This window comes from Oncorhynchus kisutch, unplaced genomic scaffold (genome assembly GCF_002021735.2).
Source record: "Oncorhynchus kisutch isolate 150728-3 unplaced genomic scaffold, Okis_V2 scaffold4007, whole genome shotgun sequence".
Classification (NCBI taxonomy): domain Eukaryota; kingdom Metazoa; phylum Chordata; class Actinopteri; order Salmoniformes; family Salmonidae; genus Oncorhynchus; species Oncorhynchus kisutch.
The window spans coordinates 201,987-224,389 of NW_022265952.1; the positions used below are offsets into that span (position 1 = coordinate 201,987).

Sequence of the window (22,403 nt, forward strand, 5' to 3'; positions counted from 1 at the left end):
CCCTCAGACAGACATCATTACAACCATCACTGTCCTCAGACATCATTACAGCCAACACTGTTCTTTCCCACCTCAGACATCATTACAACCAACACTGTTCTTTCCCCCCTCAGACATCATTACAACCAACACTTATTTTCCTCCTCAGACATCATTACAGCCAACACTGTTATTCCCCCCCCAGACAGACATCATTACAACCAACACTGTTCTTTCCCCCCTCAGACATCATTACAGCCAACACTGTTCTTTCCCCCTTCAAGACATCATTACAGCCAACACTGTTCTTTCCCCCCTCAGACATCATTACAGCCAACACTGTTATTTTCCTCCTCAGACATCATTACAGCCAACACTGTTCTTTCCCCCCTCAGACATCATTACATCCAACACTGTTCTTTCCCCCCTCAGACATCATTACAACCAACACTGTTCTTTCCCCCCTCAGACATCATTACAGCCAACACTTATTTTCCTCCTCAGACATCATTACAGCCAACAGTTATTCCCCCCCCCCCCCCAGACAGACATCATTACAACCAACACTGTTCTTTTCCCCCTCAGACATCATTACAGCCAACACTGTTCTTTCCCCCCTCAGACATCATTACAGCCAACACTGTTATTTTCCCCCTCAGACATCATTACAGCCAACACTGTTCTTTCCCTCCTTAGACATCATTACAACCAACACTGTTATTTTCCCCCTCAGACATCATTACAACCAACACTGTTATTTTCCTCCTCAGACATCATTACAGCCAACACTGTTCTTTCCCTCCTTAGACATCATTACAACCGACACTGTTATTTTCCCCCTCAGACATCATTACAGCCAACACTGGTCTTTCCCCCCTCAGACAGACATCATTACAACCAACACTGTTATTTTCCCCCTCAGACATCATTACAGACAACACTGTTATTTTCCTCCTCAGACATCATTACAGCCAACACTGTTATTTCCCTCCTCAGACATCATTACAGCCAACACTGTTCTTTCCCCCTCAGACAGACATCATTACAGCCAACACTGTTATTTTCCCCCTCAGACATTGCATGGGTGACAGAACAGCAGATACTGCAACAACAAAAAATACCACATTGCTCACATCTGTTTCATCTACAAAACATAAAACATAACAAAGAGTCTGTCTGGGGCAAAGAGTGTCTCTGTTTCCCCTAATGGGGCAAAGAGTGTCTCTGTTTCCCTAATGGGGCAAAGAGTGTCTCTGTTTCCCCTAATGGGGCAAAGAGTGTCTCTGTTTCCCCTAATGGGGCAAAGAGTGTCTCTGTTTCCCCTAATGGGGCAAAGAGTGTCTCTGTTTCCCCTAACGGGGCAAAGAGTGTCTCTGTTTCCCCTAACGGGGCAAAGAGTGTCTCTGTTTCCCCTAACGGGGCAAAGAGTGTCTCTGTTTCCCCTAACGGGGCAAAGAGTGTCTCTGTTTCCCCTAACGGGGCAAAGAGTGTCTCTGTTTCCCCTAATGGGGCAAAGAGTGTCTCTGTTTCCCCTAATGGGGTAAAGAGTGTCTCTGTTTCCCCTAATGGGGTAAAGAGTGTCTCTGTTTCCCCTAATGGGGCAAAGAGTGGCTCTGTTTCCCCTAATGGGGCAAACAGTGGCTCTGTTTCCCCTATTGAGGATTCCATCTTTAAAGACTCATCAAATTGAACTGTCCTCTTGAGAGAACCATTTTATTTCTAGTTAACATTGTCGGCTACTTACCTGTATAATTAAAACTCCACTCCTCTAAATCTTCCTCCTCCTCTTTGACTACGATGTTAAATCTAGGTATTTCACTGAAGCTGTCAAGGCCTCCAGGGTAACCAATCTCCTGCCCCTGTGGTGTGTAGTCCCGGTCACCGTGGTTACTGTCAGGACCTAGTGACAGCGTTGGTTGGGGTTCAGTTGAGCAGGACGGGGACGGCCCACCAAAGTCCTAGAATACATAATCAAATCAAATTGTATTTAAAGCGCTTTTAAAAAAAAAATCAAGAATCGCAACACACTGTATAGTAAAACAAACAGTCAGTGCCACTTGTCAGTTAAAAAAAACAACATCACTATATATATATATATATATATACACATACAGTATACCACAAAAGTGAGTACACCCCACAGTGAAAATGTCCAAAGTTGCCAGCGGGTTAGACATTAATGGCTGTGTGTTGAGTTATTTTGAGGGGACAGCAAATTTACACTGTTATACAAGCTGTACACTCACCACTTGACATTGTAGCAAAGTGTCATTTCTTCAGTGTTGTCACATGAAAAGATACACTCAAATATTTACAAAAATGTGAGGGGTGTATGTGCTGCCATCCTGTTAGAAGGTAACAGATTATTTTATTACAGTGGTTCAATTGGATTTTCATTGTGTTCAATGGTGTTATTTGCCCCCTAGTGGATTTTTCTGGTACTTAGAAAGACTGTACGCAAACAGGAAGTAGAGAATTTGTTCTGCACTCATAGAAGCAGCTACAAACAACGCTACGGTGCAGTTATTTCTTGTCACGCTTCAGCCTTGGAAACATATTTGTTTTTTCACTATTCTGCCCTTGAGTTGCGTTCCCATGCAAAACTAGACAGATAGCTAACATAAACGGGGCGGCAGGGTAGCCTAGTGGTTAGAGCGTTGGACTAGTAACCGGAAGGTTGCGAGTTCAAACCCCCTAGCTGTCGTTCTGCCCCTGAACAGGCAGTTAACCCACTGTTCCTAGGCCGTCATTGAAAATAAGAATTTGTTCTTAACTGACTTGCCTAGTTAAATAAAAGGTCAAATAAAAATAAAATAAAAAAAGTTTTCAATATATTCATTCAAGAAAAGTCACGCCTTGGGAGTTTTATTGAAGACTTAGTTGTTAGCTATCTGTCTAGTTTTGCATGGGAACGCAACTCAAGGGCAGAATAGTGTACTCACTTCTTTGTGATATACTGTACATAGAAGATCTCTGCTAAATATAGAATCAAGATGTTTATCTGTCTCTGTGACCGCCGGAAACTTCAGAACGTTCACGTCAAAAAAAGACCTACAAAGTTGTCATTGTCTTCGCACCTATTATAAACAACAAGTGAAGAATAAATAGAAACTTCTGATGAAAACGGAGATGACAGCAGTATCAGACTCAGTCTAGGCTACATAGGTCTACAACTCATCGGAAAACATATTATCTTCAAGCTATTTAGATTTTGCTCATTGTAGGTAATTATTCTATTGTTTGTAGGTGACCAAATACTTATTTTCCACCATAATTTGCTAATAAATTCATAAAAAAATACTACAATGTGATTTTCTGGATTTTTTCTTCTCATTTTGTCTGTCTGAATGTTGGCCAGGTGGGACGGGAGCGTCCCACACCCCCTAGAGAGGTTTAACTAGTACACTGAATGTTGGCCAGGTGAGACGGGAGCGTCCCACACCCCCTAGAGAGGTTTAACTGGTATACTGAATGATGGCCAGGTGGGACGGGAGCGTCCCACACCCCTAGAGAGGTTTAACTGGTACACTGAATGTTGGCCAGGTGGGACGGGAGCATCCCACACCCCCTAGAGAGGTTTAACTGGTACACTGAATGTTAGCCAGGTGGGACGGAAGCGTCCCACACCCCCTAGAGAGGTTTAACTGGTACACTGAATGTTGGCCAGGTGGGACGGAAGCGTCCCACACCCCCTAGAGAGGTTTAACTGGTATACTGAATGTTGGCCAGGTGGGACGGGAGCGTCCCACACCCCCTAGAGAGGTTTAACTGGTATACTGAATGTTGGCCAGGTGGGACGGGAGCGTCCCACACCCCCTAGAGAGGTTTAACTGGTACACTGAATGTTGGCCAGGTGGGACGGTAGCGTCCCACACCCCCTAGAGAGGTTTAACTGGTACACTGAATGTTGGCCAGGTGGGACGGGAGCGTCCCACACCCCCTAGAGAGGTTTAACTGGTATACTGAATGTTGGCCAGGTGGGAGGGTAGCGTCCCACTCCCCCTAGAGAGGTTTAACTGGTACACTGAATGTTGGCCAGGTGGGACGGTAGCGTCCCACACCCCCTAGAGAGGTTTAACTGGTACACTGAATGTTGGCCAGGTGGGACGGTAGCGTCCCACACCCCCTAGAGAGGTTTAACTGGTATACTGAATGTTGGCCAGGTGGGAGGGTAGCGTCCCACTCCCCCTAGAGAGGTTTAACTGGTACACTGAATGTTGGCCAGGTGGGACGGTAGCGTCCCACACCCCCTAGAGAGGTTTAACTGGTATACTGAATGTTGGCCAGGTGGGACGGGAGCGTCCCACACCCCCTAGAGAGGTTTAACTGGTACACTGAATGTTGGTCAGGTGGGACGGGAGCGTCCCACACCCCCTAGAGAGGTTTAACTGGTATACTGAATGTTGGCCAGGTGGGACGGGAGCGTCCCACACCCCCTAGAGAGGTTTAACTGGTACACTGAATGTTGGCCAGGTGGGACGGGAGCGTCCCACACCCCCTAGAGAGGTTTAACTGGTATACTGAATGTTGGCCAGGTGGGACGGGAGCGTCCCACACCCCCTAGAGAGGTTTAACTGGTACACTGAATGTTGGCCAGGTGGGACGGGAGCGTCCCACACCCCCTAGAGAGGTTTAACTGGTACACTGAATGTTGGCCAGGTGGGACGGGAGCGTCCCACACCCCCTAGAGAGGTTTAACTGGTACACTGAATGTTGGCCAGGTGGGACGGGAGCGTCCCACACCCCCTAGAGAGGTTTAACTGGTACACTGAATGTTGGCCAGGTGGGACGGGAGCGTCCCACACCCCCTAGAGAGGTTTAACTGGTACACTTCATTTTCCACAATTTTCTTTAACCAATGGTTGTGTTCATTTAAACCTGCAAGAGGGAAACTAACTTTTCATGGCCACATGGTGCCATCTTTAATGTTGATGATATTGTACACAGAGAGCATAGTGCTGATAATTGTATATGTTGTTTGTTGGTTTTCAGTATAAAACCTGGTGAAATGATTTACTGATACTGATAATACTGATAATACTGACAGCCGTGACAACCCTGATAATACTGACAACCCTGATAATACTGACAACCCTGATAATACTGACAACCCTGATAATACTGACAACACTGATAATACTGACAGCACTGATAATACTGACAGCCGTGACAACACTGACAATACTGATAATACTGACAGCACAGACAACCCTGATAATACTGACAACCCTGATAATACTGATAATACTGACAACCCTGATAATACTGACAACCCTGATAATACTGATAATACTGACAACCCTGATAATACTGACAACCCTGATAATACTGATAATACTGACAACCCTGACAACACTGATAATACTGACAACCCTGATAAAACTGACAACCCTGACAGCACTGATAATACTGACAACCCTGATAATACTGACAACCCTGATAATACTGACAACCCTGATAATACTGACAACCCTGATAATACTGACAGCACTGATAATACTGACAATCCTGATAATACTGACAATCCTGATAACCGCGATATGACATTTGCATAACATTTCATCTCTAACTGCATGTGATATAACTCCACCAGTCCCATGTATATCATTTACAAAGATTATACTTTTTTTTTTTTTTTACATCTATTTTATTTACTGAATTAGTATATTTCAGTTGAACCATAATATTTGTTGTTTGTTTCTTCTGTCTTTTCTGGTGGATTAAACTGAAATTGCAACTAACTTCCTATGGCTTATTTAAAAAAAAATGGAATACTACGGGGTCTAAATCAGTGGTTCTGAAACAGTTGATTTATTTAAGTTGTAATAGTAAAAACGCACAAGGTGAAATGTAGAAATTGGGTAGTTCATCAGTTTCTAGGCCGTCATTGTAAATAAGAATTTGTTCTTTAACTGACTTGCCTGGTTAAATAAAAGGTTAAATTAAAGTATATATATATATTTTAATTTTATTTTTTTATTCATCAGTTCCTGTTGTCATGTTAGTCATTGCAGATCTTAAGAGAGATATTTATAACTGGTCTGAAATGTCCAGATCAACTAATCCAGATCAACTAATCCAGATCAACTAATCCAGATCAACTAATCCAGATCAACTAATCCAGATCAACTAATCCAGATCAACTAATGTTTTTTTAGCTTATTCTTTTTTTAGCACATAGATTTGTTTAATGTTTGAGTCACTCAGATATCACATCAATAAACATTATACATTGGCAAAATGTGTAGAATTGCAAGAAAACGTGCTTCAAAAATTGCTACATTTTCTCTGCAGCCCATGACAAAATGTGTAGAATTGCAGGGAATAAGTTTTAAACCTGCGAAAAACAGTTTGTGTCATGAACAGTGCTTGTGCCCATAGAAATAGACCTGGGAGAACAGAAGGGTGGGCTGTTGGTCCTCCTGCTCTGATTGGATAAAGATATAGACCTGGGAGAACAGAAGGGCGGGCTGTTGGTCCTGCTGCTCTGATTGGATAAAGAAATAGACCTGGGAGAACAGAAGGGCGGGCTGTTGGTCCTCCTGCTCTGATTGGATAAAGAAATAGACCTGGGAGAACAGAAGGGCGGGCTGTTGGTCCTGCTGCTCTGATTGGATAAAGAAATAGACCTGGGAGAACAGAAGGGCTGGCTGTTGGTCCTGCTGCTCTGATTGGATAAATAAATAGACCTGGGAGAACAGAAGGGCGGGCTGTTGGTCCTGCTGCTCTGATTGGATAAAGAAATAGACCTGGGAGAACAGAAGGGCGGGGCTGTTGGTCCTGCTGCTCTGATTGGATAAAGAAATAGACCTGGGAGAACAGAAGAGCGGCTCTGATTGGATAAAGAAATAGACCTGGGAGAACAGAAGGGCGGGCTGTTGGTCCTGCGGCTCTGATTGGATAAAGAAATAGACCTGGGAGAACAGAAGAGCGGCTCTGATTGGATAAAGAAATAGACCTGGGAGAACAGAAGGGCTGGCTGTTGGTCCTGCGGCTCTGATTGGATAAAGCGAAGCTGTATTTCTCATTCATAATTTCCCCTGGTCTTTTCCCCACATGTTTGGGTCTTGTCATTCAGATTGCTGCTGCCTCCTGTTAGTCTGCTACTATGATAAATCAATAGGTAAGAACACTTGCTATGACGCTATCAATGTGCATAATATCTAACAAGCAGAGCGAAGGTAGGGGAAAATTGTTAAGCTAACTTATTAATGCTAACTTATTAAGGACACACACACACACCAGTCCGCACGCTGCTCCTAATCTGCAACTTTTTTGGTCGATAAATGTGCAGCGAGATTTTGCCAACATCTACTGAGCAATATTAAAATACTTACGTTTTTTTCCCCCGATCACGAGTATCATCTGATTATCAACTGTCAATTTACGGATACGACTCCAAAGCATTGCCATGTCGGCACACTCCTCTCATAAGATGAAGTTCCCAGAGTGTTACACTACGAAGCAAAGCTAGGTCTACTCAGGCTGCTACAAAGCTAGATCTACTCAGGCTGCTACAAAGCTAGGTCTACTCAGGCTGCTACAAAGCTAGGTCTACTCAGGCTGCTACAAAGCTAGGTCTACTCAGGCTGCTACAAAGCTAGGTCTACTCAGGCTGCTACAAAGCTAGGTCTACTCAGGCTGCTACAAAGCTAGGTCTACTCAGGCTGCTACAAAGCTAGATCTACTCAGGCTGCTACAAAGCTAGATCTCCTCAGGCTGCTACAAAGCTATGATCTCCTCAGGCTGCTACAAAGCTAGATCTCCTCAGGCTGCTACAAAGCTAGATCTCCTCAGGCTGCTACAAAGCTAGATCTCCTCAGGCTGCTACAAAGCTAGATCTCCTCAGGCTGCTACAAAGCTAGATCTACTCAGGCTGCTACAAAGCTAGGATCTACTCAGGCTGCTACAAAGCTAGGATCTACTCAGGCTGCTACAAAGCTAGGATCTACTCAGGCTGCTACAAAGCTAGATCTACTCAGGCTGCTACAAAGCTAGATCTACTCAGGCTGCTACAAAGCTAGATCTACTCAGGCTGCTACAAAGCTAGATCTACTCAGGCTGCTACAAAGCTAGATCTACTCAGGCTGCTACAAAGCTAGATCTACTCAGGCTGCTACAAAGCTAGATCTACTCAGGCTGCTACAAAGCTAGGATCTACTCAGGCTGCTACAAAGCTAGGATCTACTCAGGCTGCTACAAAGCTAGGATCTACTCAGGCTGCTACAAAGCTAGATCTACTCAGGCTGCTACAAAGCTAGATCTACTCAGGCTGCTACAAAGCTAGATCTACTCAGGCTGCTACAAAGCGAGCCAGCTTCATCCGTATTACGACGGTGGATATTGCTCGTCCGCCTGCCGCTAACTCCAGCAGGCTTGTAACTGCGTGCATGTTGCACGTCTTAATATAGACAAAGCTGCTACGGCGAAAGTATAACTGCCAGAATAAAGGAAACACCAATATAAAGGTGTCTTAATATAGATACAGCTACTATGGAGAAAGTATAACTGCCAGAATAAAGGAAACACCAATATAAAAGGTGTCTTAATATAGATACAGCTACTACGGCGAAAGTATAACTGCCAGAATAAAGGAAACACCAAAATAAAGGTGTCTTAATATAGATACAGCGACTACAGAGAATGTATATATGAGAAAACACCAACATGAAGTGTTTTAATAGGGTGCTGAGCCACCATGAGCCATCAGAACAGCTTCAATGTGCTTTGACATAGATGGTACAAGTGTCTGGAACTCTATCGGAGGGATGCGACACCCTTCTTCCACAAGAAATTACATCATTTGTTATTTTGTTGATGGTGGTGGAAAATGCTGGCTCTGGCCCCGCTCCAGAATCTCCCATAGTTCAATTGGGTTGAGATCTGGTGACTGAGACGGCCATGGCGTATGGTTTACATCGTGGTGACTGAGACGGCCATGGCGTATGGTTTACATCGTGGTGACAGACGGCACGCGGTTTACATCGTGGTGACTGAGACAGCATGTGGTTTACATCGTGGTGACTGAGACAGCATGTGGTTTACATCGTGGTGACTGAGACGGCATGTGGTTTACATCGTGGTGACTGAGACGGCATGTGGTTTACATCGTGGTGACTGAGACGGCATGTGGTTTACATCGTGGTGACTGAGACGGCATGTGGTTTACATCGTGGTGACTGAGACGGCATGTGGTTTACATCGTGGTGACAGAGACGGCCATGTGGTTTACATCGTGGTGACTGAGACGGCCATGAGGTTTATATCATGGTGACTGAGACGGCAATGTGGTTTATTTACATCGTGGTGACAGAGACGGCCATGTGGTTTACATCGTGGTGACTGAGACGGCATGTGGTTTACATCGTGGTGACTGAGACGGCGATGTGGTTTACATCGTGGTGACTGAGACGGCCATGTGGTTTACATCGTGGTGACTGAGACGGCCATGTGGTTTACATCGTTACATTTAGTCCTAATTTGGACTAATCGTCTAAGAGTCCTTAAACATTCCAATATAATGTATAAAACCATCCCATGTCCACATATAGAACAGAGTCCCAACAGCAGAAATAACACTCTCATATTGACCAGATAAATACTCTCTGAACAGACAGGCTCCTTCATCTATAATAGTCCTGCACAACCTTCACATCTTATATTTAAGTGGTTCTAAAATATTGTATGAATGTATATATTTAAAAACTTCTGGTTTGTTCAGATAAATTATTCAATTTCTGAATGTAAATGTTGTCTTTCTCCATTACTCCTTTCTGCCAGGATAAGATAAGACTGAGGACAATCGATTTCAGGTATTGATTGAATGTCTGTCTGCCGGGATAAGATGGTGGACAATCGATTCCAGGTATTGATTGAATGTCTGTCTGCCGGGATAAGATGGTGGACAATCGATTCCAGGTATTGATTGAATGTCTGTCTCTTATCAACTCAATACTGTTGTGAATGAAGTTCGGCAGTTTTAAAATGGTGTAACATTGTGAAATAAAATAAGCTGTTTTTTTCCCCCTCTTCTTTCAATTATCTTGATTGATGACCACCCGAGAGCATTATGAATGACAACCCGAAGAATCAAATCTCTGCCTTAAAAACAATCCTCGCTGCTTTGTTCTGTCCGATCTGCAGCCTCCTCGTGGCACTTAATGACGCGTTTCATTCAGTAGACACTCGCGCATCGTGGATGGATTGGGGGGGGAATGATGAATTGATCATTTGAATCAGCTGTGTCGTGCCAGGGAGTTTAGCATTAACTTTCAGAAAACTGCCCTTTAAAAACACAGACCTAAAACAATAGGCTCCACCCTTTAACCGGTGTTTTATATTGAAAGGTAGTAGTGTTGTTTTGCTTCAATAGAGTGATCAGGGGCAAATACAGTGATTAAAGTACAGTGATTAAAGTACAGTGATTAAAGTGATTAAAGTACAGTGATTAAAGTGATTAAAGTACAGTGATTAAAGTGATTAAAGTACAGTGATTAAAGTACAGTGATTAAAGTGATTCAAGTACAGTGATTAAAGTACAGTGATTACAGTGATTAAAGTGATTAAAGTACAGTGATTAAAGTACAGTGATTAAAGTGCAGCGATTAAAGTGATTAAAGTGATTAAAGTACAGTGATTAAAGTGATTAAAGTACAGTGATTAAAGTGATTAAAGTACAGTGATTAAAGTACAGTGATTAAAGTGATTAAAGTGATTAAAGTACAGTGATTAAAGTACAGTGATTAAAGTACAGTGATTACAGTGATTAAAGTACAGTGATTACAGTGATTAAAGTACAGTGATTACAGTGATTAAAGTACAGTGATTAAAGTGATTAAAGTACAGTGATTAAAGTGATTCAAGTACAGTGATTCAAGTGATTCAAGTACAGTGATTCAAGTGATTCAAGCACAGCGATTAAAGTGATTAAAGTACAGTGATTAAAGTGATTCAAGTACAGTGATTAAAGTGATTCAAGTACAGTGATTAAAGTACAGTGATTAAAGTGATTAAAGTAAAGTGATTAAAGTACAGTGATTACAGTGATTAAAGTAAAGTGATTAAAGTACAGTGATTAAAGTGATTAAAGTACAGTGTTAAAGTACAGTGATTAAAGTGATTAAAGTACAGTGATTAAAGTGATTAAAGTACAGTGATTAAAGTGATTACAGTACAGTGATTAAAGTACAGTGATTACAGTACAGTGATAACAGTGATTAAAGTACAGTGATTACAGTACAGTGATTACAGTACAGTGATTAAAGTACAGTGATTACAGTACAGTGATTACAGTAGCGTCATTTATATCAGATGACAACAGAAGTCTAGCAGCCACATTCAGTAAAATAGCTTACAATGAAAGAGCAAGGTATTTCTTGCAAAGATGATGCATGGCTACCGGAGAGACACATGACGTCACAGGTGAGAAGTACACATTAGTCAGAGTGAAGTCAACTGATCGAATGCACAATGCCCCTGTTAGCCAGACTGCCAGCTTAATGGAGTCTGCCACTAGTCAGTGTAGTCAGATCCCCATTGAGACCGTGTCTGTGCCCCGATCTAGATTGGGCAAAACTAAACATGGCGGTGTTCTCTTTAGCAATCTCACTGGAATAAAGACCTCCTCCATTCCTGTCATTAGTGAAAGATATTCTGATACCTCACATCTCAAAATAGGGCTACTTAATGTTAGATCCCTCACTTCCAAGGCAGTTATAGTCAATGAACTAATCACTGATAATAATCTTGATGTGATTGGCCTGAATGAAACATGGCTTAGGCCTGATGGATTTACTGTGTTAAATGAGGCCTCTCCTCCTGGTTACACTAGTGACCATATCCCTCACGCATCCCGCAAAGGTGGAGGTGTTGCTAACATTTACGATACCAAATTTCAAATTTACACACAAAAAAAAATACTGCGTTTTCATCTTTTGAGCTTCTAGTCATGACATTGATGCAGCCTCCTCTCACTTTTTATAGCTACTGTTTACAAACCTCCTGGGCCATATACAGTGTTCCTCACTGAGTTCCCTGAATTCCTATCGGACCTTGTAGTCATGGCAGATAATATTCTAATTTCTGGTGACTTTAACATTCACATGGAAAAGTACACAGACCCACTCCAAAAGGCTTTCGGAGCCATCATCGACTCAGTGGGTTTTGTCCAACATGTCTCTGGACCCACTCACAGCCACAGTCATACGCTGGACCTTGTTTTGTCCCGTGGAATAAATGTTGTGGATCTTAATGTTTTTCCTCATAATCCTGGACCACCACTTTATTATGTTTGCAATAATAATACTAATAATCTGCTCAGACCCCAACCAAGGAACATCAAAAGCTGTGCTATAAATTATCAGACAACCCAAAGACGTCAGAGTACAGAAATCAGTTAGCCAACTGAGGAACTAAATGTAACCTTGCGTAATAGCCTAGATACAGTCGCACCCCTAAAAACAAAAAAACATTTGTCATAAGAAACTAGCTGGAATACAAAAAATACCCGAGTCCTATATTTCTTATTGTCCCTAGAACAGCTGGAGGCAGGGTTTTCTCCTATAGAGCTCCATTTTTATGGAACGGTCTACCTACCCATGTGAGAGACACAGACTCAGTCTCGACCTTTAAGTCTTTACTGAAGACTCATCTCTTCAGTGGGTCATATGATTGAGTGTAGTCTGGCTCAGGGGTGTGAAGGTGAACGGAAAGGCTCTGGAGCAACGAACCGCCCTTGCTGTCACTGCCTGGCCGGTTCCCCTCTCTCCTCTGGGATTGTCTGCCTCTAACCCTATTAAGGGGGCTGAGTCACTGGCGCTCTTCCATGCCATCCCTAGGGGGGGGTGCGTCACTTGAGTCACTGACGTGATCTTCCTGTCCGGGTTGGCCCCCCCCCTCGGGTTTGTTTCCCATGGGGGAGATCTTCGTGGGCTATACTCGGCCTTGTCTCAGGGTAGTAAGTTGGTGGTTTGAAGATATCCCTCTCGTGGTGTGGGGGCTGTGCTTTGGCAAAGTGGGTGGGGTTATATCCTGCCTGGTTGGCCCTGCCGGGGGTATCGTCGGACGGGGCCACAATGTCTCCTGACCCCTCCTGTCTCAGCCTCCAGTATTTATGCTGCAATAGTCTACGTGCTGGGGGGGCTGGGGTCAGTCTGGTGTATTTCTCCGTCTTATCCGGTGTCCTGTGTGAATTTAAGCACGCTCCCTCTAATTCTCTCTCAATTTCTTCTCTCGGAGGACCTGAGCCCTTGGACCATGCCTCAGGACTACCTGGCCTGATGACTCCTCTCCACGTTTCTTCCGTGGTTCCTGCTGTTCTAGGGAGTTTTTTTTCCTAGCCACTGTGCTTCTACATCTGCATTGCTTGCTGTTTGGGGTTTTAGGCTGGGTTTCTGTACAGCACTTTGTGACATCATCGGTTTATGTAAAAGGGACATTATAAATACATTTGATTGATTTTACCATTTTAAAGTAGTCAACTGGGTGGGACTTCCTATGGTTTAAAGAAGGATCACATAATTCCATCCAGGTAGGGAGGAGGGACCTGCTAATGAATTATACTCATGAGCAGAAGGATCACATAATTCTATCCAGGTAGGCAGAGGGACCTGCTAATGAATTATACTCATGAGCAGAAGGATCACATAATTCCATCCAGGTAGGCAGGAGGGACCTGCTAATGAATTATACTCATGAGCAGAAGGATCACATAATTCCATCCAGGTAGGGAGGAGGGACCTGCTAATGAATTATACTCATGAGCAGAAGGATCACATAATTCTATCCAGGTAGGCAGAGAGACCTGCTAATGAATTATACTCATGAGCAGAAGGATCACATAATTCCATCCAGGTAGGCAGGAGGGACCTGCGAATGAATTATACTCATGAGCAGAAGGATCACATAATTCCATCCAGGTATGGAGGGGGTCCCTGCTAATGAATTATACTCATGAGCAGAAGGATCACATAATTCCATCCAGGTAGGGAGGAGGGACCTGCCAATGAATTATACTCATGAGCAGAAGGATCACATAATTCCATCCAGGTAGGCAGGAGGGACCTGCTAATGAATTATACTCATGAGCAGAAGGATCACATAATTCCATCCAGGTAGGGAGGAGGGACCTGCTAATGAATTATACTCATGAGCAGAAGGATCACATAATTCCATCCAGGTAGGGAGGAGGGACCTGCTAATGAATTATACTCATGAGCAGAAGGATCACATAATTCCATCCAGGTAGGGAGGAGGGACCTGCTAATGAATTATACTCATGAGCAGAAGGATCACATAATTCCATCCAGGTAGGGAGGAGGGACCTGCCAATGAATTATACTCATGAGCAGAAGGATCACATAATTCCATCCAGGTAGGCAGGAGGGACCTGCTAATGAATTATACTCATGAACAGACATACCATAACTGCAGGCCAACCTTGGCTTAATAACTGTTTAAATAACACCCTCCGGGTGGCAGCATGCTCCCTTTCAGGTTGTTGTCGTAGTAAATTGACTACTTCAAAATGGAGATGGCCTCAATGACGCTGCCCGTGCGCTCAGAAACGCCTTAATGAGAGGTACAACGCTGCGTTCTTAATAAGACATCTCTATTCTCCCAACCAATCAGAGACCGGTTAGATCTGGTTCAGGGCACCGGAGCGTCCGGGTCTCTGCTCTGTTCTTCAGAAACTTCCTTCACCATGGAGTTGAGTAACCTAGCTAGGTCTGGGAAGGATCTGTAGACCCAACCAACAGAAATAACACGGCATTCCACTAGTGCTGAGCAATTCACCAAAATATATGCTATTCTTCATTTTTTTAAAACAACTAATTGACCAACGTTTCATTTCTTTCTGTGAGCTCAATGCGCACACTGCAGTTTCTCTAGAGATACACCAGATCCAGCCTGAACTGTGAGATGTAGTAGGGAGTTGTAGTTCTGAAACAAGCTAATATTCCACATAATTACCACGTTTGATGCGCTAAACTAACTACAATGACCATAATCTAATGTGCATCTATTTGTCTGGTCTGTGTTTCTTTTATGCCTGCTACAGCATGATTTGAGAGGTATCTCTACCTGAAAATACATGATCTAAGTGATTGATAGTTGCATGGAGAGGCAGGTAGCCTAGTGGTTAGAGCTTTGGGCCAGTAAAAAGGCTGCTGAATCGAATCCCTGACAAGGTAAAAAAAAATCTGTCGTTCTGCCCCTGACATGGTGGATGTTGATTAAGGCAGCCCTCCGCACCTCTCTGGTTCAGAAGGGTTGGGTTAAATGTAGAAGACACATTTCAGTTAAGGTATTCAGATGTACAACTGACGAGGTATCCCAATTTCCCCAATCAGCAGTCATAAAAGTATGCCTTCTTTACTTTAAAGAACTACAAAATAGTGATTGTCAAGCAGCAGCTCTGAGATGACTTGACATGAAAGTCATCAAATAAAACAAATGTAAGACACACACAACTGACATTTTAGAGTAAATGAATGGTTAATATGTTAAACGCAGTAACTGTCATCACTACCATCATGGGAGTTTTATTAATAGTTGTATCCTGTGCATTCAACCCCAATAATCGAAACAGAAGAGAGTTTATTTTTCTGAATCGAACCGACCTCAAAAATAACTAATCGCTCAGCGCAGCGGGGAATGGTCGTGTTCGTGTGTAAACCAAGTATATGTCGGGAGAAGAGTGGAGAATGTTAAAAAGCTAGCTACTATTCTGCCGACGTGTACTTGGTTTCCACAAGATCAATCCCCGCTACTGATAGCTAACGCTAGTTATCTCCATCCAGCCACTACCCATTGTGCTAACACCAATCCGATACTTGTTTTAAATCTGGGAGCGCACACTTTGGGAAAAGGGTGGAGAAACGGGACGCAACTAGCTAGCTAGAGAACGTTTCGTTTGCTAGCAACCAAAAGTCCTGGTTCTCACCTCCTCCATCTTGAATCCTTCTGGAATTGTTGAAGCAGCTAGCTAAATGCTGTAGCGGGAAATGAATTTCTGAAATCGTCCACGTCCTTCTCTGAAATGTTCACCACGAGGTCACGTTAGCTAGCGAATGAAATAGCCTCGCTACTAGTAGCACTTGCCATTACAATTTGACAAAGGTTAGCTAGCTAGGCTAACGGCAGCCAGGAAGCTAGCTAACTGCTTTGCTAAACCCGATTACAAAACTATAAAAATAGTAGTTGCAAATATTGCCTGCTCCGTGTTTACAGTTAAAGTTTGGCAAGGTCACAGCATATTTTTCAACCGTATCATTGTGATATTTGACGAATTTCCAACAAAATTACGTGGACAGCTAATCCAGACTGCTGGCTAGCTACATCAGCCTCTTTCTGCTTCCGGTCTAACTTCCGGTCCGGATTAGCTTCTACTGTGAACTCCGCTATACCGCCACCACCAGTTCAGGAGCACATTGCAGTGGTGTTTTACAATATGTATATTTTAATTTCTTAATCCAAATAATGTTATTTTAATAATACTGAGTTGACTGTTATTGATATTTCATATGCAGAGCTCCTGAGGCATCACCTAAATGTGTAATACACAGAGTGGAAGAGGAGAAGTCCAGGGGCTACATGACTCAGGCTGCTTCCCTGACTTGACCTCTACAAGATTGTCAGCAGATTCCATCACCGTCATCTACCATCCTCTGACCACTCCCTCCGCTCAAACCATGAACTGACCCGCTCCTCTTCTGAGGATGCAGCGTTCAAAGACTCGGCTTCTATTCGTCGACCTGTCATGATATATATTGCTTGTCATTTTGTTGTTGCAGGGTAGCCTAGTGGTTAGAGTGTAGGGGTGGCAGGGTAGCCTAGTGGTTAAAGAGTTGGACTAGTTAACCGAAAGTTTGCAAATTCAAATCCCGAGCTATATACTGTCATTCTGCCCCTGAACAAGGCAGTTAACCCACTGTTCCTAGACCAGTTAACCCACTGTTCCTAGGCCAGTTAACCCACTGTTCCTAGGCCAGTTAACCCACTGTTCCTAGGCAGTTAACCCACTGTTCCTAGGCCAGTTAACCCACTGTTCCTAGGCCAGTTAACCCACTGTTCCTAGGCCAGTTAACCCACTGTTCCTAGGCCAGTTAACCCACTGTTCCTAGGCCAGTTAACCCACTGTTCGCTAGGCCAGTTAACCCACTGTTCGTAGGCCAGTTAACCCACTGTTCCTAGGCCAGTTAACCCACTGTTCTAGGCCAGTTAACCCACTGTTCCTAGGCCAGTTACCCACTGTTCCTAGACCAGTTAACCCACTGTTCCTAGACCAGTTAACCACTGTTCCTAGACCAGTTAACCCACTGTTCCTAGACAGTTAACCCACTTGTTCCTAGACCAGTTAACCCACTGTTCCTAGACAGTTAACCCACTGTTCCTAGGCCAGTTAACCACTGTTCCTAGACCAGTTAACCCACTGTTCCTAGACCAGTTAACCCACTGTTCCTAGGCCAGTTAACCCACTGTTCCTAGACCAGTTAACCCACTGTTCCTAGACCAGTTAACCCACTGTTCCTAGACCAGTTAACCCACTGTTCCTAGACCAGTTAACCCACTGTTCCTAGACCAGTTAACCCACTGTTCCTAGACCAGTTAACCCACTGTTCCTAGACCAGTTAACCCACTGTTCCTAGACCAGTTAACCCACTGTTCCTAGACCAGTTAACCCACTGTTCCTAGGCCAGTTAACCCACTGTTCCTAGACCAGTTAACCCACTGTTCCTAGACCAGTTAACCCACTGTTCCTAGGCCAGTTAACCCACTGTTCCTAGACCAGTTAACCCACTGTTCCTAGGCCAGTTAACCCACTGGTTCCTAGACCAGTTAACCCACTGTTCCTAGACCAGTTAACCCACTGTTCCTAGGCCGTCATTGAAATAAGAATTTGTTCTTAACTGACTTGCCTGGTTAAATACAGGTAAAAAACCTTTTTAAAATGTGTTGTTTTTGAAGCGTTTTGGGATTCTATGAAAAACCCTATAGAAGTGTAATAAATTAGTAGTAGTAGTGTATTGTAAATCCCAGTAATATACTTCTGACGAGGGGTAGCCAACCCTTCTCACGCATCGCTAGTGGAGAAAAGCAACGAGGAGTAACAACTTTTACAAGTTGTAGATCACAAATTCTTACTCTTAATACAATTAATTATCAATTAATGATCTTCATTTTTCGGTTCCGCTTCCTGAACCATGAAACACATTCTTTTGAAGCCTGTTTTGTTGGGTGGGCCTTAGAATTTACTTCCATGAAATTAGACCATTGGAATTTACTTCCCTAGATTGAAATAGCTGTGAAGCGACAGCAAAAGATGATGGATATTACTGACAAGATACAGTACGTCTCTCCGTTGGGAGTCGTTGTCCACAAAAGCGGCACCGCGGGCTGTCAAGCTTCGGTCTATCCTTTCTTTGGATTGGTGAATACATCTCATCTCATTATTGTAATCCAGTTTTGAATATTCAATGAGGGTTGTTGACGTCAACCGCCGTTATTCAATGAGGAGAGATGCTATGCCCCATTTCATGCATAGCCATCTTGAGACACCGCGGATTTAAAGTGGTTTTTTTTTTTCTTAAAGTTTCGGGGATGTCACGTGTCCTACTTATATAAGTACACTCGTAACAACTTAAGCTCTACGGATATTAGACCAAATAACTCAGGTAGCAAATAATTATTTGTTGTTGAATGTAACGGATGTGAAACGGCTAGCTTAGTTAGCGGTGTTCGCGCTAAATAGCGTTTTAATCAGTGACGTCACTCGCTCTGAGACCTTGAAGTAGTGGTTCCCCCCTTTGCTCTGCAAGGGCCGCGGCTTTTTGTGGAGCGATGGGTAACGATGCTTCGTGGGTGACTGTTGTTGCTGTGGTGCAGAGAGTCCCTGGTTCGTGCCCGGGTATGGACGGTGTAAAGTTATACTGTTACATGAACAAATCCGACAATCTCTTTGGCCTCCATACAAAACTCCTTGCTTGGTGGGCGAAACAAACGCCACCTGCTGGAGAGAGAAAGATTTCCCGCCGAGTTGGACACTCCCTTCCTTTTCCTCCAGCGAGGGCCACTTCCACGTTACTTCTGGGTCGTGTCCCATAATCTCTTGAATGGGCTTCAAGATTATATGATTAAATTCATGAAAACGCGGTCATTTAAGATATATACATTTGCTCATAACCGTTGCCTTTTATAAAAATATTTGACGCTCAGAAACGAATTACCCATCTCCTAAAGTTAGAAATTTGAACTACCACTCTTGCAGCCTTGTTACCATACTGGAGCGTGGTAAAAATATTATGCTGGGTTTTGTTACTGAACCTGCCAGTAGTTTTTTTGTAGACCTGCAAACCAGATCGTATAAAATAAGGACGAAGCCATCAATGGCGTCACCCCATTGTTTCCTATGTGAAGTCTCAGTGGCGCGTTTGAAGATCAGGAAGTGTCATTTCAGCATGTCGCCATCTTGCTTTATGGAGGAGTTTTTGGAAAGATCACATGCAGTTTGAGCTATTCCAGGAAGTGACGTTGAAGGCTAGCTCAGTACTGCTCCCTTTCATTGGATGTGTGTGTTCTTTTTAAATAATCGGTTCAAGGACATACCTTGTTTGGGGGCGGCAGGTAGCCTAGTGGTTAGAGCGTTGGACTAGCAACCGGTTACTAGATCAAATCCCTGAGCTGACAAGGTTAAAATCTATCGTTCTGCCCCTGAACAGGGGCAGCCCACTGTTCCTAGGCTGTCATTGAAAATAAGAATTTGTTCTTAACTGACTTGGTCAAAAGTATTGGTCATATTGTGTAGTGAAAAAATAATGATGTCAACGAATATTGGCCATGAAGTTTGCCATATTCCCATTGATTATAATGGGGGACTCTAACTTTCTGAAACCAATGCCTCAGTACCCTGGTCGGCCTTGATATCCTAAATGAGAGCAGGCAGCTTGTTCTCCCCTGCTGCAAACTCTCGAAAGATAGACATATACAGCTGTTGGGAGTTGTAGTTTTTTGATGAATGAAACGTAACCTTTCGGCTTCGTACTCCTTTTTGGGCATCAAATAAGTTGAAAACCGATATGGTAATTAATTCAAATGAACACATGTTACTATGCAGTTCCAGTGAAAGGTTTGGACACACCTTCTCATTCAAGGGTTTTTCTACATTGTAGAATAGGGAAAACATCACAACTATGAAATAACACATATGGAGTCATGTAGTAACCAAAAAGTGTTAAATCTAATATATTTAAAACATTTCAAAGTAGCCCCCCCCTTTGCCTTGATGGTAGCCCCCCCCCCCCTTTGCCTTGATGGTAGCCCCCCCCTTTGCCTTGATGGTAGCCCCCCCCTTTGCCTTGATGGTACCCCCCCCCCCCTTTGCCTTGATGGTAGCCCCCCCCCTTTGCCTTGATGGTAGCCCCCCCTTGCCTTGATGTAGCCCCCCCTTGCCTTGATGGTAGCCCCCCCCCCTTTGCCTTGATGGTAGCCCCCCCCCCTTTGCCTTGATGGTAGCCCCCCCCCCCTTGCCTTGATGGTAGCCCCCCCCCCCCCCTTGCCTTGATGGTAGCCCCCCCCCTTTGCCTTGATGGTAGCCCCCCCCCCTTTGCCTTGATGGTAGCCCCCCCCCTTTGCCTTGATGGTAGCCCCCCCCCTTTGCCTTGATGGTAGCCCCCCCCCTTGCCTTGATGGTAGCCCCCCCCCCTTTGCCTTGATGGTAGCCCCCCCCTTTGCCTTGATGGTAGCCCCCCCCTTTGCCTTGATGGTAGCCCCCCCCCCGCCCCCCATGGTAGCCCCCCCTTTGCCTTGATGGTAGCCCCCCCCCTTTGCCTTGATGGTAGCCCCCCCCCTTTGCCTTGATGGTAGCCCCCCCCCTTTGCCTTGATGGTAGCCCCCCCCTTTGCCTTGATGGTAGCCCCCCCCCCTTTGCCTTGATGGTAGCCCCCCCCCCTTTGCCTTGATGGTAGCCCCCCCTTTGCCTTGATGACAGCTTTGCACACTCTTGGCATTCTCTCAACCAGCTTCCTGAGGTAGTCACCTGCAGTGGTGTAAAGTACTGAAGTTAAAGTCCTGCTTAGCAGGACAGGAAAATGGTCTAATTCACACACTTATCAGAGAACATCCCTGGTCATCCCGACTGTCTCTGATCTGGCGGAATAACTAAACAGAGAACATCCCTGGTCATCCCTACTGTCTCTGATCTGGTGGAATAACTAAACAGAGAACATCCCTGGTCATCCCTACTGCCTCTCTGATCTGGCGGAGTCACTAAACAGAGAACATCCCTGGTCATCCCTACTGTCTCTGATCTGGTGGACTCACTAAACAGAGAACATCCCTGGTCATCCCGACTGTCTCTGATCTGGTGGACTCACTAAACAGAGAACATCCCTGGTCATCCCGACTGTCTCTGATCTGGTGGACTCACTAAACAGAGAACATCCCTGATCATCCCTACTGTCTCTGATCTGGCGGATAACTAAACAGAGAACATCCCTGGTCATCCCTACTGTCTCTGATCTGGAGGACTCACTAAACAGAGAACATCCCTGGTCATCCCGACTGTCTCTGATCTGGTGGACTCACTAAACAGAGAACATCCCTGATCATCCCTACTGTCTCTGATCTGGCGGAATAACTAAACAGAGAACATCCCTGGTCATCCCGACTGTCTCTGATCTGGCGGAATAACTAACAGAGAACATCCCTGATCATCCCTACTGTCTCTGATCTGGCGGAGTCACTAAACAGAGAACATCCCTGGTCATCCCTACTGTCTCTGATCTGGTGGACTCACTAAACAGAGAACATCCCTGGTCATCCCTACTGTCTCTGATCTGGCGGAGTCACTAAACAGAGAACATCCCTGGTCATCCCTACTGTCTCTGATCTGGCAGAATAACTAAACAGAGAACATCCCTGGTCATCCCTACTGTCTCTGATCTGGCAGAATAACTAAAAACAGAACATCCCTGGTCATCCCGACTGTCTCTGATCTGGCGGAATAACTAAAACACACATGCTTCGTTTGTAAATGATGTCCGAGTGTTGGAGCCCCCGGCGGCTCTCTGTAAATAAAACTAACAAAAAAACAAGAACATTGTCCCCATCTGGTTTCTTAATACAAGGAAGTTGTCATTAGTAATACTTCTACTTTTGACAGTTAAGTATATTTCAAATCAAATACTTTAACTCCAGTAGTATTTTACTGGGTGACTTTCACGTTTACTTAAGTAATTTTCTATTAAGGTATCTATACTTTTACTCATATGACATTTTGGTACTTTTTCTACCACTGGTGACCTGGAATGCATTTCAATTAACAGGTGTGCCTTGTTCAAAGTAGTTAATTTGTGGAGTTTCTTTCCTTCTTAATGTGTTTGAGACAATCAGTTGTGTTTGTGACAAGGTAGGGTTGGTTTACAGAA

General features: G+C 44.1%; 1 protein-coding gene across 2 annotated transcripts in view; it reads right to left on the reverse strand.

Moving 5' to 3' along the window:
* Window positions 1-16,395, reverse strand: part of LOC116373017 (zinc finger protein 208-like) — a 29,914-nt gene extending 13,519 nt beyond the window's left edge. The window contains exons 1-2 of one of the 2 annotated variants that reach the window (XM_031821670.1): window positions 15,923-16,359; window positions 1,724-1,937 (exon numbers count right to left, since the gene is read on the reverse strand). In XM_031821670.1, the coding sequence (XP_031677530.1) occupies window positions 1,724-1,937; window positions 15,923-15,931 (223 nt within the window). In that variant the 5' untranslated portion in view covers window positions 15,932-16,359. Of the gene's footprint in view, window positions 1-1,723; window positions 1,938-15,922 lie in introns of both variants that reach the window. The other variant, XM_031821671.1, reaches the window with a different exon arrangement.
* Between the last annotated feature and the right edge of the window lie 6,008 nt (window positions 16,396-22,403).